The 15,660-nt window shown below is 35.3% G+C and overlaps 1 protein-coding gene across 1 annotated transcript; it reads left to right on the top strand.

Moving 5' to 3' along the window:
* Positions 1–979: 979 nt before the first annotated feature.
* ZNF518A (zinc finger protein 518A) lies at positions 980–10,154 on the top strand. Its single transcript, XM_090277919.1, has 3 exons — positions 980–1,073; positions 3,362–3,477; positions 3,625–10,154. The coding sequence occupies exon 3, from the start codon at positions 3,756–3,758 to the stop codon at positions 8,184–8,186; it is 4,431 nt and encodes a 1,476-aa protein (XP_090134045.1). The 5' UTR covers positions 980–1,073; positions 3,362–3,477; positions 3,625–3,755; the 3' UTR covers positions 8,187–10,154.
* Positions 10,155–15,660: the final 5,506 nt, after the last annotated feature.

The raw sequence follows: 15,660 nt of genomic DNA, 5'->3' as shown, positions 1-15,660 counted from the left end.
CGCTTGCTTCCTCTTCCAAGGTATATTTAGGGGAGGGAGTAGATGGAATTATGTTACTCACTTCCTTACTAAGGGCATAATATTAACAGATGGATACCCAATGTCCCCTGGTAGGGCCCCTCTTTAAAAGTGATGCTTGAGAGTTGGTCAGCGTTTATTTTCACTCTTCTCTCTTTGGACCATTTCCTACCAACACCTTGCCATATGTATATGGCATATTTTCTAATTTCTAGCCATTTTGTAAAATTCTCTTTTTTTTTTTTTTTTTTTGGATTGTGCTTCATTGAGCAATTGGGAAAGGAAATGAAATCAAATTGCTTAAGTTTCCATTTCTACGTTACTTTAAAGGGACAGTCATACTTTATACAAATTATATTACTTCAAGGCTTGATGAAATGTTGGTCAAGCCTTATGAGGAAGTAATACATATTTAGAAGGCAGTGGTTTAAATAGAAGATTTAAATCAGTAATCGTTATTGGTGGAGTAGAGATTAGACTGTAGTGAAAAGAGCTAATAGTTTGGAAGATTAAAATTATAATAAATTTATCTTTCCTTTTATTATGTTAAATCTGTAATGTTCTGAACATGGCAATACATTTTTTTCCCCGTATTTGGCAACCCTAGTATGATTTGCTACCAGGGTATCATCTTTGATTGCTTCCATATGTTACAGGTTGAACATAATTGAAGACAAAAATTTAAAATTTGCGGGCAAATAATGAACCCAGAACTACCTGAAATACACATATTTCCCTAATACTGTGTTGTATGTGTCATACATTAACTATTAAAAAAAAATTGACAGTAGTAATCAGCAGTTATCAAACTTAAGTAAAAGTTATGTGGATTTCTTAATAAGTTGGTCCCTCTTTTCAGGTTTGTTTTACCTGTGAGAAAAGGGCATACACTTTATTTATATATGTATTTTTTTTTTTTTTAATCTTCACACAAGGACATTTTTTCATTGCTTCTAGAGAGAGAGGAAGGGAGAGAGAAACACTGATGTGCGAGAGAAGCATCAATCAGTTGCTTCCTGTTTGCGCCGGGACCAGGGATTGAACCTGCAACCTAGGTATGTGCCCTGAGTGGGAATCAAACCTGCAACCTTTCAGTTATGGGCTGATGTTCCAACCAACTGAGCGACACCAGCAAGGGCAAAAGCATGCACTTTAATGGGTAAACTTTGTGGCATCTGATTTGGCTGCCATGTATTCTATTTAATTATTTTCTGTTCTTTGTGTACTGAAAGGGTGAGATTCTTGGATGGTTAACTCTGAATAAGCAATGTTTTAAGGTGTATGTCCTGCCTCTATCTTTTAGATTGTAAACTGCAGATAGGGTAAGGACCAAGTTTTTGAATCTTTCCATGACACCCTTCAAAATGCCTCGCATTCATAGTAGATATTTATTAGTATTAGTTGATTGAGTTATTTAAAATCATATTTTTACACTGGTTGTCAGACTTTGAGATATGTGTTTTTTTATAAGAAAAATTTTAAGTTGTGTAGATTTTTTGAAATGGCATTAATGGTATTTAGAGATATTAATAAAATTTGTTCTTTTTTAGCATTTTTGGACACATGAAATATTACTATAAAAACAATTTGCCTTTTGTGATGAAACTCATGATACAGAATCCTCTTAATTATATGTAATAATAGAAAAGGTGGGGTAAGGATAATCCAGAATGACCATAATATGGTATTACAGCAAATGGAGAAGAACCATTTCTAGGTGTCCTTAAATAATTTCGTATATTTGACTCCTACCCCCAGATTTTGGTATGGTGAAAACTCCATAGGTAATTATACTTGTTGCTGTTGAGAATGTGATTGATCATCTTTAGGGGATCTTCTTAGTTGATATGGATAACCACCAGATATCATTGAATTTTTTCTAGCCATTGTTTTTCTTGCTTTTAAAGAAAAAGCTATTACATTTAGCTTTAGATAATATAGTAAAACAATTACAGTAAAAATTTACTATTTTACTGTATAGGTATAGTATGTTAAATATTCAGTAAACTGGTATCTTTCTAATGAATTTATTATCAGGTTAGCATATTTATATATGAATGTGTTTTTTAGACCCAACCCAAAAGTATTAAGCTTGATTAATATTAAAAGGGCCTTTTAATATATGTAATTTGACTTTTAATTATGTTCTTCAAATAAATTATTTCTACAATAGCGAAGTTCCTAGTTATTTAGATTAACTGAAATATAAAGCTGAGACTTTTGGGATGGACATTATAGATGAAACTTAATGTGATTTTCACTTTATTTTCGTTAGCTTATCTAATTTTATCTATTCAAATACATATTTAAGACCACTAAAGTAAGAAAATGTAATTTTTCTAATACACAATTTGATATTTTACTACTGAACTTTCAGTACTCATATTCCAATCTCAGCAATATACTATCTTTTTACGTTACTATTTTTTATTCCTCTGAAATTTGAATCATATTTCCTCATCCATAGTAGTTACATACAGTAGTGATGGTAGGTGCAATTTATTTAGCACTTTACCAGATACTGTTACATATATTTTCTCATTTAATCTTCACAACAATTTTATAGATGAAGAAACTAAGGCACAGATTGACACTTAAACCAGAAAGTGTCTGAATTATTGGAGGCAAATAGTAATGGGTACATTTTAATCTGCCAAGAGCTTTTCTTGCTGCCATCTGTCTGAGTTCTAGGGACAAAAAGCCAAATAGCAAAAATGATAGGGATCCAGAAAGGTAGTAGGTGAATATTAGGAGTACTCAAAGGAACGTGCTATTTCTTTTTTTTTTTTTCTGTTATGTTCTATTTTTACATGTTACTAGAGATAACTTGATAACAGATGTTAATTTTGCTGTCAGATGAATGAAACTTTTTTTAAAAAGATTTTTTTTATTTATTTTTAGAGGGGAAAGGAAGAAGAAAAGGGGAGAAATATCAATCATTTGCCTCTCGCATGCCCCCAACTGGGGACCTGGCCTGCAACCCAGGAATGTGCCCCTGGCTGGGAATCGAACCAGCGATCTTTTGGTTCACAGGCCAGCGCTCAATCCCCTAAGCCACACCAGCCAGGGCGATGAATGAAACTTTAATTTTAAATCTAAATTGTCTCTGAGGTGCTAAGGAAGTAGAAAATATGGAGAGAAGTTTGTTGTAATTTTCACAAGGTAAGAGCTATAGGATCAATAAGCAAGTGAGAAAGTTAATGGTACATGTGTATAATTGGAACATAAGGTATTAGGGCTCTCTTTTTAAGCTTTTAAAAATCCTGTTTAAAAACTGTAGCATCAACTTAATATAAAAATCTTAGAGCTTAAAGAGTGCCTTTCCAATTGTGGTTTTCTTTAGATGAGGAAACAGAGAATTTGAAGCTTGCCCAGTGCCACAGAGCAAAGCTGGAAATAAAGCTTGTATTCCCTGACTTCCATGTTAAAGTTGTTTCTACTTCAGACTTTTCCTTCTTGGTAAGCTGTTCTTAAAATAATTGACAGGTCTTGTATTACACATTTTATTTATGTATTTGAGTAACATACTGTCTCAAAGTAAACTTAAAAATGTGAAATTTACTGATACTTTTGTGATCAAAATTTCAATTCTTTGTTTGGTTTCAGGTGAGTCAATGTGGGGAAAATCCTGGTATTTTGAAGATGTGTCAGCACAGCATTGTTTCCTGTTTAAATTACAAGTAATTTCAAGAGTTTTCAGAAAAAACGAAAGTGGGATTTTTTGTTGTTGTTAAATCATGCCATCTGAACAGAAACAGTTATTTTTTGATGAAAAACAAGCTACTTTTAAAAAAGATTATGATGTGAAAAGTGACAAAGCTAATACTATCAGGTCAGTAATTAAACCAAAAATTTCAGAAATTAGTTTTCATTATAAACTGAAAAATGTGAAAATTGATTTGCCGAAGATAAATATTCCAAATGAAGTCCTGTTGAAACATGAAGTTGACAAATATAGAAAATTATTTCAGCATAAACCACAGACTGCAAGAAAATCTATCAGTATGAAGACTGTAAGCTCTATAAGGGAGCGTATGTTGTTCAATAAGTCTGAGAAAGTTGAAGAAGAAGGTATAAAAATGTCTGCGAAAATACTCAGTTTCAACTGTTTAAAATGCCAAGATAGCACTCGATATAGCCCAAATGATTTGCAGAAACACTTTCAAATGTGGCACCATGGCGAATTACCTTCATATCCTTGTGAAATGTGTAGTTTTTCAGCAAATGACTTCCAGTCATTTAAACAACACAGACGAACCCATAGAAGCACTTTAGTAAAATGTGAAATTTGTAACAATGAGAGTGTATATACTTTATTAGAGCTGACAAAACATTTTGTATCCACACATTGTGTAAATGGTAGTTTTCAATGTGAAAAGTGCAAATTCTCCACCCTGGATGTTGGCACATTTGTCCAGCACATTCATAGACACAATGAAATCCATTATAAAAGTGATAAATACCATCATATATATTTTACCAGAGGAGAGATTCAGAAGCACCTTCATGTTCATTCTGTTACGTTTCCCTTCACTTGTCAATATTGTAGCTATGGTGCCATGAGGAGAGAGCACCTTGTAAGACATGTCCTAACTTTACACAAGGAACATTTATATGCAAAAGAAAAACTGGAAAAAGACAAATATGAAAAAAAGATGGCAAAGACTTCAGTAGGACTTAAGCTGATATTGAAAAGATACAAAATAGGTGCTTCAAGGAAGACATTCTGGAAACGTAAGAAAATCAACAGTGGAAGTGACCAAATTATAGAAAAAAACACTGAAGTACTTAAAAAAATGAACAAAACACAGGCTAAATTTGAAGACAAGAGCCATCTTATGCAAGAACATTTAAATGAAGGAAAGGATGAACAACTACCCTGTGAGAGTAATGATAAACCTGCTGAGTCAGAATTGGAAAAGCCAACTGTTGTGTCCACTGGACAGTATAATAGAGCTGAAGAACTATCAAATTCTTTTTCAGGTTTCTTGAAGACTGCTATACAAGGACCTACAGTGTTAATGGTGAAAAACAATAGAATAACAGTTCCAGCTAACTATAGTGCTAAGTTTATGGGCTTCAAGATGGTGGATGGAAAACAACATATTGTAATAAAACTGTTGCCTACCAATAAACAGAATTTATACTCACAAAGCTCACAGTCAGATGTTGCAAAGACCAGTACTGCTAATTTGAAGTTGCAGACTTTGGACACCACTGGATTTTTAACAAGAGGAACCACTGACTTAAGTGACCCAGTTTACATGAAAGCAACTACATTTTCATGTTCGTCTCCTGTACTTGCAGGGAAAGTAACTTCAGAAAAAGAAATAGCTTTGCTTTCTCAAAGGAGTAATACACTTCAAACTGTGGATGATGAAAAAAGTGTACCTTCTTTTCCAACACCATCAGAATTAGTTACATCATCGATGAATTTGACCACAAAAGTTGAAACAAGAGAGAATGTTGACTTATTAGGAAGTCATATTACTCATAGTCACTCTGAGGTATCAGGTACTGCCATTAAAAGTCCAGATAAAGTCACCTCTACTACCAAGCCAAATGCATACAACAATGGAGATATGCATAACTATTGCATTAATTATGTCAACTTTGAATCACCTGTTGAATCTTCCAACCAAGGATCGTTACCTTTTCATAATTACTCAAAAGTGAATAATTCTAATAAACGTCGTAGGTCTTCAGGAACAGCAATGTGTGAAAGCCCTCAAAGAGAATCTTCATCAAGCAAGACAGTTGTTCAACAACCAGTAAGTGAATCAGTCTTATCACTAGTGAGAAAGGAGAGCTCAAACCCAGATAGCATGTTAGCATCTCTTAGCCTTTTAAATGGTAAAGACGAAACTTTAAAAACTCAGGCTGAAATAGAAGAACAATGTGTTTTAGAAAAAGGACAAAACATTGATGGACAGAACCTATACATTAATGAAAACCAAAATTTAGAGCATATGACTGAACAATCTAAATGGGATGACATTTCCAGTGTTGAGTCACCTCCGATGCCTAGAATCACATCTGTGTTCTCTCTCCAGAGCAAACAGGCATCAGAATTTTTGCCACCTGAACTAAACCAGTTACTTCAAGATGTATTAAAAATAAAACCTGATGTAAAACAAGACTCTAGTGACCAGCCCTTTCAGAAACATGAGGGAGAAGGCAAAACTATTAACTCTTCAAAAGACTTCAAAGTACAAGGCATCTTTCCAGTTCCGTCTGGTAGTATGGGTATTAATGTGCCTACAAATGATGTGAATTTAAAGTGTAGTGGAAAAGAAACACAAATGCTGCCAGTGTCACCAGACATGAAAGATTCAGAGAGGACACCTAGAACTCCCGGTATTGGCACATTACTTAAGACTCAATCAGATGCAATAATAACACAGCAGCTTGTAAAAGACAAACTACGAGCCACTACACACAATTTAGGGTCTTTATATATGCAGAGTCCACTTGTAAATTCAGAACCAAAAAAAGCTGTATTTGTTCATACTCCAAAAGGCATTTTTGTACCATTGCACATTGCTAACAGGCCTGGATTACATGTTGTTTCAGGAAAACCACAGGTTAGTAATCAAGGTGTACCTGCTTCTCTTCTTCTAAACAAGAAACCTGGGATGATTTTAACATTTAATAATGGGAAATTGGAAGGTGTTAACACTGTCAAAAGTGAGGGTGCTCAAGCTTGTGGAACTACAACAAAAGAGCCTTGCAAAACACCTTTTTTAAAGGTAGAACCAAACAGTAATTGTCTGACACCTGCACTTTGTTCCAGCATTGGCAGTTGTTTAAGCATGAAAAGTAGTTCAGAAAATACTTTGCCATTAAAAAGCCCTTACATTATTAAAACACCACCAAGTTCTTCAGTGAAAGCTGTTTCTACTCTTGATATAATACCAGAACCTCGGGGCACTAAGTCGAATATCTCAGACTCAGTGAAACAGCAGAATGAGATTTTTCCAAAACCACCTCTTTTTACGCTCTTGCCTGATGGCAAACAAACTGTTTTTTTAAAGTGTGTGATGCCAAATAAAACTGAGCTGCTTAAGCCTAAATTAGTCCAAAATAGTACTTACTATCAAAATATACAGCCAAAGAAACCTGAAGGAACACCACAAAAAATATTGCTGAAAATTTTTAACCCTGTTTTAAATGTGACTGCTGCTAATAATCTGTCAGTAAGCAACTCTGCATCCTCATTGCAGAAAGACAATGTATCTAATCAGACTGCAAGAGGAGAACAGAAAGAGCCAGAATCTTCTAAAGATGCCTTACCCTTCTTAGTAGATGATATGATGCCAGCAAATGAAATTGTGGTAACTTCTACTACAACATGCCCAGAATCTTCTGAGGAACCGGTACACAGCACTGATGGTTCAGAGGCCAGGGTACTGAGGTGTAAAACAAATTGTACAGCTGAGAGAAGCTTTAATAGAAAAAAGACTTCCAAAAAAAAATGTTCAAGAATAAAATCTCACGTAAGAAGTAAAGATTCTGAAACTGCCAGTGTATCTAGAAGCAGAAATTGTAAACAAAAGTGTAGGGATAGTTACCTAGAACCTCCAAGAAAAAAAGCAACATTACATAGAAAATGTAAAGAAAAGATTAAACCTGAAGATGTCCACGAATCATTTGGATTTTGCAGACCTCGGCTTTCCAAAGATTCAGTCAGAACTTTGCGACTCTTTCCCTTTAGTTCCAAACAGCTTGTGACATGTCCCAGGAGAAATCAACCAGTTGTAGTGTTGAATCATCCAGATGCAGATGCACCAGAAGTAGTAAATGTAATGAAAACAATTTCTAAATTTAATGGACGTGTACTTAAAGTTTCATTGTCAGAAAGAACTATCAATGCTTTACTGAAACCAGTTTGTTATAACCCTTCTAAAACAACTTACGGTGATTTTTCCAAGAGGCACAAAACATTTAAACCTGTTAGTTCTGTGAAAGAAAGATTTGTGCTAAAATTAACACTCAAAAAGACAAGCAAAAACAATTATCAGATTGTGAAAACTACCTCTGAAAATGTTCTGAAGGCTAAATTTAACTGTTGGTTTTGTGGTAGAATATTTGACAATCAGGATGCTTGGGCTGGTCATGGGCAGAGACATTTAATGGAAGCTACTCGTGATTGGCATATGTTAGAATAATTTACTGTAATTACCAAGGAAAAGTAAAATAATCTCAGAAGAAAACAGTGGATTTGATTACCTTAATGTAGACATTTTCTACTTCAATATAGTACCTGAAATTAAACATATAATTGGCTATATTCTATAGAAGAGAAAAAGTTTTATGTGTGATGTTGGAAAATGCTATCACGGCACACATAAATTTTGAAAGAATTCATCACAGCACAGATGTACCTTGATTTGACTTTTTTAAAAATGTGTTCTTGAGAAGTTAGGCCTAAAGAAAAATTTGATAAAGTTTTCCCAATTTAGTTCTTCAGTGACTTACTGGCTGACAGCCCCATCCATTCCTTCCCTTTTTTCACCAGCGTTATGAATCTGATAAGTATAGTTCCCCTGAAGATGGAGAGCTCTTTCACCACAGAACTGAAGGAGTTTGACATCATTTGTGAGGATAATACTGTACTAAGAGAGCTTGGGTAAAGAACTTACTCTGCATCTGCTAAATAGAGTTCTTGCGAAGGGTATAGGGTCCTTTGAGAGTACATTTCATTCACTACAGTTAGAACTCATAATGCTCAAAAAGAGTTTTTGATAAATAGTTTTTTGTTTTTTTTCCTCATAAGCTGTGTCCCATGTGAGAGATTGTGACACCTCTCCAAGGTGCTTTTCTAAATGGCTAGGTTAAGCATTGCAGTAGATGGGCAGCCTTAAAGAATTAAAACTCTTGGTTTAGGGTGAAGTACAATTAAGGAGCTTGAACACTTCTGAATTTGGTTATATTCTCCAGTGATCCCCTTGCATAGAACTATGCTTATTTGATTTAAGTTGTCCTCCATAAACCGAATTGCCAATTTTTCTTGGTTGTCATTCCTTTAAAAAGAATGGAACATAGAAGCACTTCCAAGGGGAGGATGGCTTTTTTCAAAAACAAAATTCTACAGAAATGATATTTTGAAGCAAGATTAGCAAAGTGAATCATATTTTTGTCTGTGTTTAATTACTGTCAGTGTGTGAACATCTGCACATTGGGACAAACCATTCTTGTTAGTAACTTTTCAGTATGACACAACCCAAAGCAGATTATTTACTAATTGTCAGCATTTGAAACTAAGCATTAATAATGGACTCAGCAGTGACACATAAAACTTCTAAGGGATGTGCCCAACAGAGAAAGTTTTAAAATGGATATTTTCATGACAACCGCAGAGTCATCGGCTGAAACTTTTCACCTTATAAGTTTGGGCCAAGTTTTTTTTTGATCATTGAATAATGGAGTTTCTTGTATTGCAAAATTACATGCTATGTAATTTTTTGTTCCATTGTTACTATAAGTATTACGACATTTTCATTGATAGAATGAAAACTTCAGGGCTTCTTTTCTGTGTATAACAAAGAATTTAAACTTGTACATGTTTTTGTATCTTTCATTGTGTAAATTTTGCACAGAAAGTTTTTGACAAAGTTTATTTTTTTTCAATTTAGTTCTGTGCATGCACTAATAAAACTGGTTAATTTAACAGAAATATGTAAGACTTTACCCATGTTATTTTCTTGGTTTTAATTTCAGATGTAGAATTTTTGGGGGGCGTAAATTCATTTTTCAGGGATTGAACACTATTGTTAGCAAGTGCCTAAAAGATGTGAAACAGTTTACATTTATCAACTGTAACAGTAGGTCCCAAATGGGCCCATTCCCCAAATAGTTTTATTTTAAAGAAAGCCATACATAGATGCTTCAAGTTAATCTTGCTATGCACATTACACATGTACTGTTTTTGTGCAGTTTGTCTACTTTCTTAGTGAAATATTTTTTTGTATAAAACCTGTTAAAATTGTGTTTATTAAATTGAGCCTAAGAATGGAGGTGATTGGAAATATACAGTATATGTTAATAATGTATGTGGTGTTTAAAGAATGGTAAACATTGTTAATTTCTGTAATGAACGTTTTCAATTAAATTTAAGTTTGTGTTTACACAATTTTTCTACTGTGCTAAAATCAAATGGGAATTTTAGTCTATTGGGAAATACTTAGTTTTTATAGCTTTTTTTTTTAAATTCTAGCAAACTATGCAAAATAAAGTGGGGAATTCTCCCCCTACTCCCATCCTTCATAGGTGAAATTTTTAAATTTTGTTTGAGAAGGGTAGCAAATACCATATTTTTACTATGATTGTGCTGGTTAGGAAACCACTAGAGAGACTTAACGTCCTTCAGTACCGTAACAGCAATAAAATTGAAGTGCTCTGTTGTTATGGATAGATCTATTGTGATGCATTGCCTTCTGTGGATAGAGAAGACAGAACTATCCCACCTGTGTTTGCAGCACTATAAAATACATTTGAAATACCACATGATCTCACTTATATGTGGAATTTAATGGGCCAAATAAACTGACAAAATAGAAATGGAAGCGTGGTTACATGGAACAGACAGCTGTCAGAGAGGAGGGGGTTTGGAGGGCTGGATAAAAGAAGGTGAAAGGATTAAGCAAAACAAAAACAGAACGAAACAAATACAGATATAACACATAGACGCAACAGTGCTCATAGCCAGAGGGAAAGGGGGGTGGAGGTAGGTGGAGATGGACAAAGGAGATAAATAGGGACGGAAAGAGACTTTGCTTTGTGTGATGGGCATGTGATGTAGTGTGCAGATGATGTAGATTTAGTTGTATACTTGGAACTTGCATGGTTTTGTGAACCAGTGTCACCCCAATAGATTCAGTTAAAAATACATTTCAAAAGTCATACCAGTATGTTGAGATACATACTTTTTGCCTTAAAGTTTTAAAAGCCATTTAAAAACATTTCATGCCCCAGATACTCTCGTTAGTAGCTTTTCTGACTTTGTTAAGTTATTCTGAAGAAGGCAAACCTGTTCAGAGCTGCTTTATTGCCAGAGCAGAAAACAAAATCTATCCTCTTTTTTCTCCATTGAAATTAAGCTAAAAATGGCTTTACAAAATATGATATTCATTAGTTTGAGGTATTAGACTAAGTTCTATTTTTACTATCTAACTTTGTCAGGAATTAATTTTTTTCACTTTGCCCATCTCCATTGAAATGGGCCTATTTGACATTAACTTAAAAATTAGTTTAATTTTAAAGAGCTTATTGTTTTACTAAGCACTCAGTGACACAGATTCAAAAGTAAATTGTTTTTGGTGAAAAATTTTGGGGTCAGTGAGGTTTTTCAGTAAAGGGTCAGATGGTAAACAACTTAGGCTTGTAGGTCATTTAGTCTGTCTTAACTAAACTCATAATGCAGAAGCAGACATAGACAACCCATTACTGAATGAGTGTGCCTGTGTTTTTTAACTGAAAAAAATATTGGGCCAAATTTAACTAACCAAATAGTTTACCAACCTTTGCTCTCTCAAAATTTTACTCTATGGTGGGTTTTTTTTTTTTTTTTAATTAAAAACAGGTTTGGTACAGCTTTTTGTGATGTTTACACCATCTGTATAAAAGATACCAAGTATACAAACTAAAATATATATAAAGTTACCAATGTAAATCTGTGCTTACAAGTGAAGAGAATGTAAATGTAATGAAAATGATGACTGGGTAGATATGTCATTTGTGTGCTAAGGGTAATGCAACTTATGGAGGGATATTAATTTCATACAGCTAATTCCTGAGTTTTGAAAAAAATAAGCAATCTCTTCCCACCACTGACATGTGCTTACTTTACTTGGGATATGTCCCATTTGACTTAGGGTATAGGCTCTGTTTCTTCCATAGCAATTTGTTAAGATCTTTGTTTTCAGCAAAATCCTTGACTCTAACCCTGGCCTGTTATGCTAAGGTTGCAGGTTGTATCCCTGGTCAGGGCACATCCAGGAGGCAACCAGTCATATTTGTCTGTCTGTCTGTCTGTCTTATCTTCCCAGTCTCCTCCTCTCCCTCCCTCCCTCCCTCCTTTTCTCCTTCCCTCCCTGCCTCCCTTTCTAAAACATCAATACATGAGAAATTTTTTAAAATCTTGACTCTCTTGAGAATTTTATCAGCAAAACTTGGTGGAGGAGTTTTCAGGGCATTAATTGTCTCTAGTGAGGAGTGTGGCATTAGCAGAAAATTTTTCCTGCAATGGGGAATTGAAATAGTTTCAGCTTGGTTGATTTTGGTGCTCAATTATTCAACTAAACTTTCCTTAGTAACTGGACAACTAAGAAGAAGTCAGTACCTTGGGAGAGGTGCTCGACAAATTTTTCTTTGAATTAATTGTTTAAAAGTTTCAATTTATTGTTGCTCTATTACAGTTCTCCCATTCCCCCCATCCCTTGCTCTCCCCTGCCCCACCCACCCTATCCCCTCTCCCACAGTCAGTCCCCACCCTGTTGTCCATGTCAATGGGTCATACTAGTTCCTTGACTAAACGCTTCCCCTTCTTTCCCCTCTTCTCCCCCTTCCCCTCCTCTCTGGTCACTGCCAGTCTGTTCGCTGTTTTCATGACTCTGGTTCTATTTTGTTCATTTGTTTTGTTCATTAGCTTCCTGTGTTAGGTGAGATAATATGGTATTTGTTTTTCACCACCTTGAATTATTGTTTGACTAGTTCTGTGTCTCAAAGGGCTTCTGTTAATAAATGCCCCAAATTTAAGAATCTGCTTTCTTTAAAAAAATGACTATCACTATGACAGTGTAAACTTCCAAGTGGGTATTGTAGCAAGAGTGTTAATATAATAAATACCAATTTTAAAATGATGATTTTGGTCAGTACCAAGAATGTACTTAGAAAAAAATACTTATTCCTAGTAAAGAAAATTATAATATGTTAAAAGAAGAGTTTTTAATACTTTAGAGTCCTTCAACCAACTCAAATTGCTTCTTTCAATTAAGAAGTGAAACAATTATTTCATGCTAATATAAAAGGATAGGAAAGCAAAATGTAAAACTTGGAGAGAGACTGAATTATTATTTGCAAATGACCTGATTCCAATATTTTGAAAATCCAAAGAAATACGTACACTGGAAATAACTTTCCTGAATGCTTATCAGGAATCATCTGGGAAACAATAAAAGAAGATACATAATAAAAGTATGAAGCTGTCAAAAGAAAAAAAAACACAAAACCTACCAGTGGTATACAGTGTTTCTGGATGTAAGATTAAATATACCCCTATTTGGTAGATTTCACTTTCTACACCTGGGTCCCACAGAATGCCTATTTTGAGCTGGTGGTGGCAGCTGGTAGAGGAATCAGCAAACCTGCAGATAGATTGGTAGAGATTATGAAAGCTAAAGCACAGAAAAAAAGAATGAAGAAAAAGTCGTCTTCACAGTATATAAAAACTCAAAATAGGCCATAAACCAAAATGTAAGCAAAAACTAAAGTTTATAGAAGTAAATAGTTGTGACCTTTTTTAGGCAAAGCCTTAAATATTACATCAAGTTCATAAATGAAAAAATTAAAAACAGGCAATTAAAAGATAGAGAATTTTTATTAGAAGAGATTGTAGAGCTGATCTATTTCGTCTAGTTTGGATTAACTTAAAATTCTAATAATAAAAACTTTGCCCTATATAGCTTCATTCCCTCCCCTCTGCTTTTGTCACAGATATCTTTATACGTTGTGTGCCTGTAAACAGACATAATTATTGTTTTATGTATTTGTCTTTTAAATTAGGAGGGGAGAAGATACAAGTAAAAAATACATTTACTCTGTCTTTTCTCCATATATTTTATTGACAATGCTATTAAGGTTGTCCCAATTTCCCCCTTTGGCCCCCCTCCACCTGGTAAACCCCATTCCCTCTGGCAACTTCCCGACCCCATATAGTTCATGTCCGTGGCTCATGCATATAAGCTCTTCGGTTACTCCATTTCCTGTGCTGTTCGTACCATCCCCCTGTCTATTCAGTACCTACCAATTTGTACTACGTAATCCCTGTACCTTTCCCCCCATTTTCCCCCTTCCCCATCCCAACTGATAACCCTCCGAATGATATCCATATCTATGATTCTGTTTCTGTTCTGCTTGTTTGCTTAGTTTGTTTTTTAGGTTCAATTGTTGTTATGAATTTATTGCCAATTTAATATTTATAGTTTTGATCTTTTTCTTAAATCTCTTTAACATTTCATATAATAATGGCTTTGCGACTTCTTTAGCTTTACTTTATCTTCCCTCCCATTCTAAATGGTAGCTTTGCTGGATAGAGTAATCTAGGTTGTAGGTCCTTGCTTTTCATCACTGTGAATACATCTTGCCAGTCCCTTATAGCGTGCAGAATTTCTTGAGAGATCAGCTGACAGTCTTACAGGAACTCCTTTGTAGGTAACTCTCTTCTTTTCTCTCGCTGCTTTTAAGATTCTCTTATCTTTAAGCTTTGGCATTTTAATTATGATGTGTCTTGGTGTGTTCCTCTTTGGGTCCATCTTGTTTGGGGCTCTGCTTCCTGGACTTGTATGTCTTATTTCCTTGGCCAAATTAGGGAAGTTTTCTTTCATTAGTTTTTCAAATAAGTTTTCAATTTCTTACTCTTCCTTTTCTCCTTCTGGCACCCTGTGATTTGAATGTTGGTACATTTGAAGTTGTCCCAGAGGCTCACTCTTTAGCCTGTCCTTGTTTTTTTGGATTCTTTTTTTCTTCTTTCTGTTCTGATTGAATGTTTTTTTCTTCCTTATGTTCCAAATCATTGATTTGATTCTCAGCTTCATCCCCTGCACTGTTGGTTCACTGTAAATTTTTCTTTATTTCATTTAGTGTAACCTTCATTTCTTCTTGGATCTTTTTTTATGCTGTTGAAGTATCCAATGAGTTCCTTGAGCATCCTAATAACCAGTGTTTTGAACTGCATCTAATAGATTGCTTATCTCCATTTTGTTTAGTTCTTTTTCTGGAGTTTTGTTCTGTTCTTTTATTTGGGCCATATTTCTGTGTCTCCTCAGTTTGGCAGCCTCCTTGTATTTGTTTCTATGTATTAGGCAGAGCTGCTTTGACTCCCTGTCTTAGTAGTATGGCCTATTGTAGAAAAGCACACTGGTAAGTACGGTGGAGCCTTAGGTAATTGCCAGGGCAGAGCAACCCATGTGAAGTAGGTTGATGGAGTCTTCTAATATGGTGTCATAGCTCTGTGGCTCTGTGTGTGTGTGTGTGTGTTGGGGGGGCTCAGAAAGGGGACAGTGGTGCTGGCTGGCCGCTGGAGTGTTGTCTGGGAGGATGCTGTCCTGCAGCTCTCATTTCGATGCCAGACACTTCAATTTCTCCCTGCATGTTACTGGTGCCCTTCCAGCTAGTGCCCAGGTGCTGAAGCCCAGAGGGAGTGAGCCTGTGTAAGTTCTAAGTCCGTTGCAGATCCTTTAAGAGGAGACCCCTGAGAATCCTGATGCCCCAACTCCTACTGATTTGTACAGCCAGAGGTTATGGGGATTTATCTTCCTGGCACTGGCACCCTTGGCCGGGTGGTCCGGTGTGGGCCCAGGAACCCCTGCTCCCCAGGTATCCTTCCCAATTTTTATCCACCACATGTGGGTTGGAACTGCCCAT

This window comes from Furipterus horrens, unplaced genomic scaffold (assembly GCF_987537825.1).
Source record: "Furipterus horrens unplaced genomic scaffold, mFurHor1.1.pri manual_scaffold_5, whole genome shotgun sequence".
Lineage (NCBI taxonomy): Eukaryota > Metazoa > Chordata > Mammalia > Chiroptera > Furipteridae > Furipterus > Furipterus horrens.
This window is presented reverse-complemented; position numbering and strand designations above follow the sequence as displayed.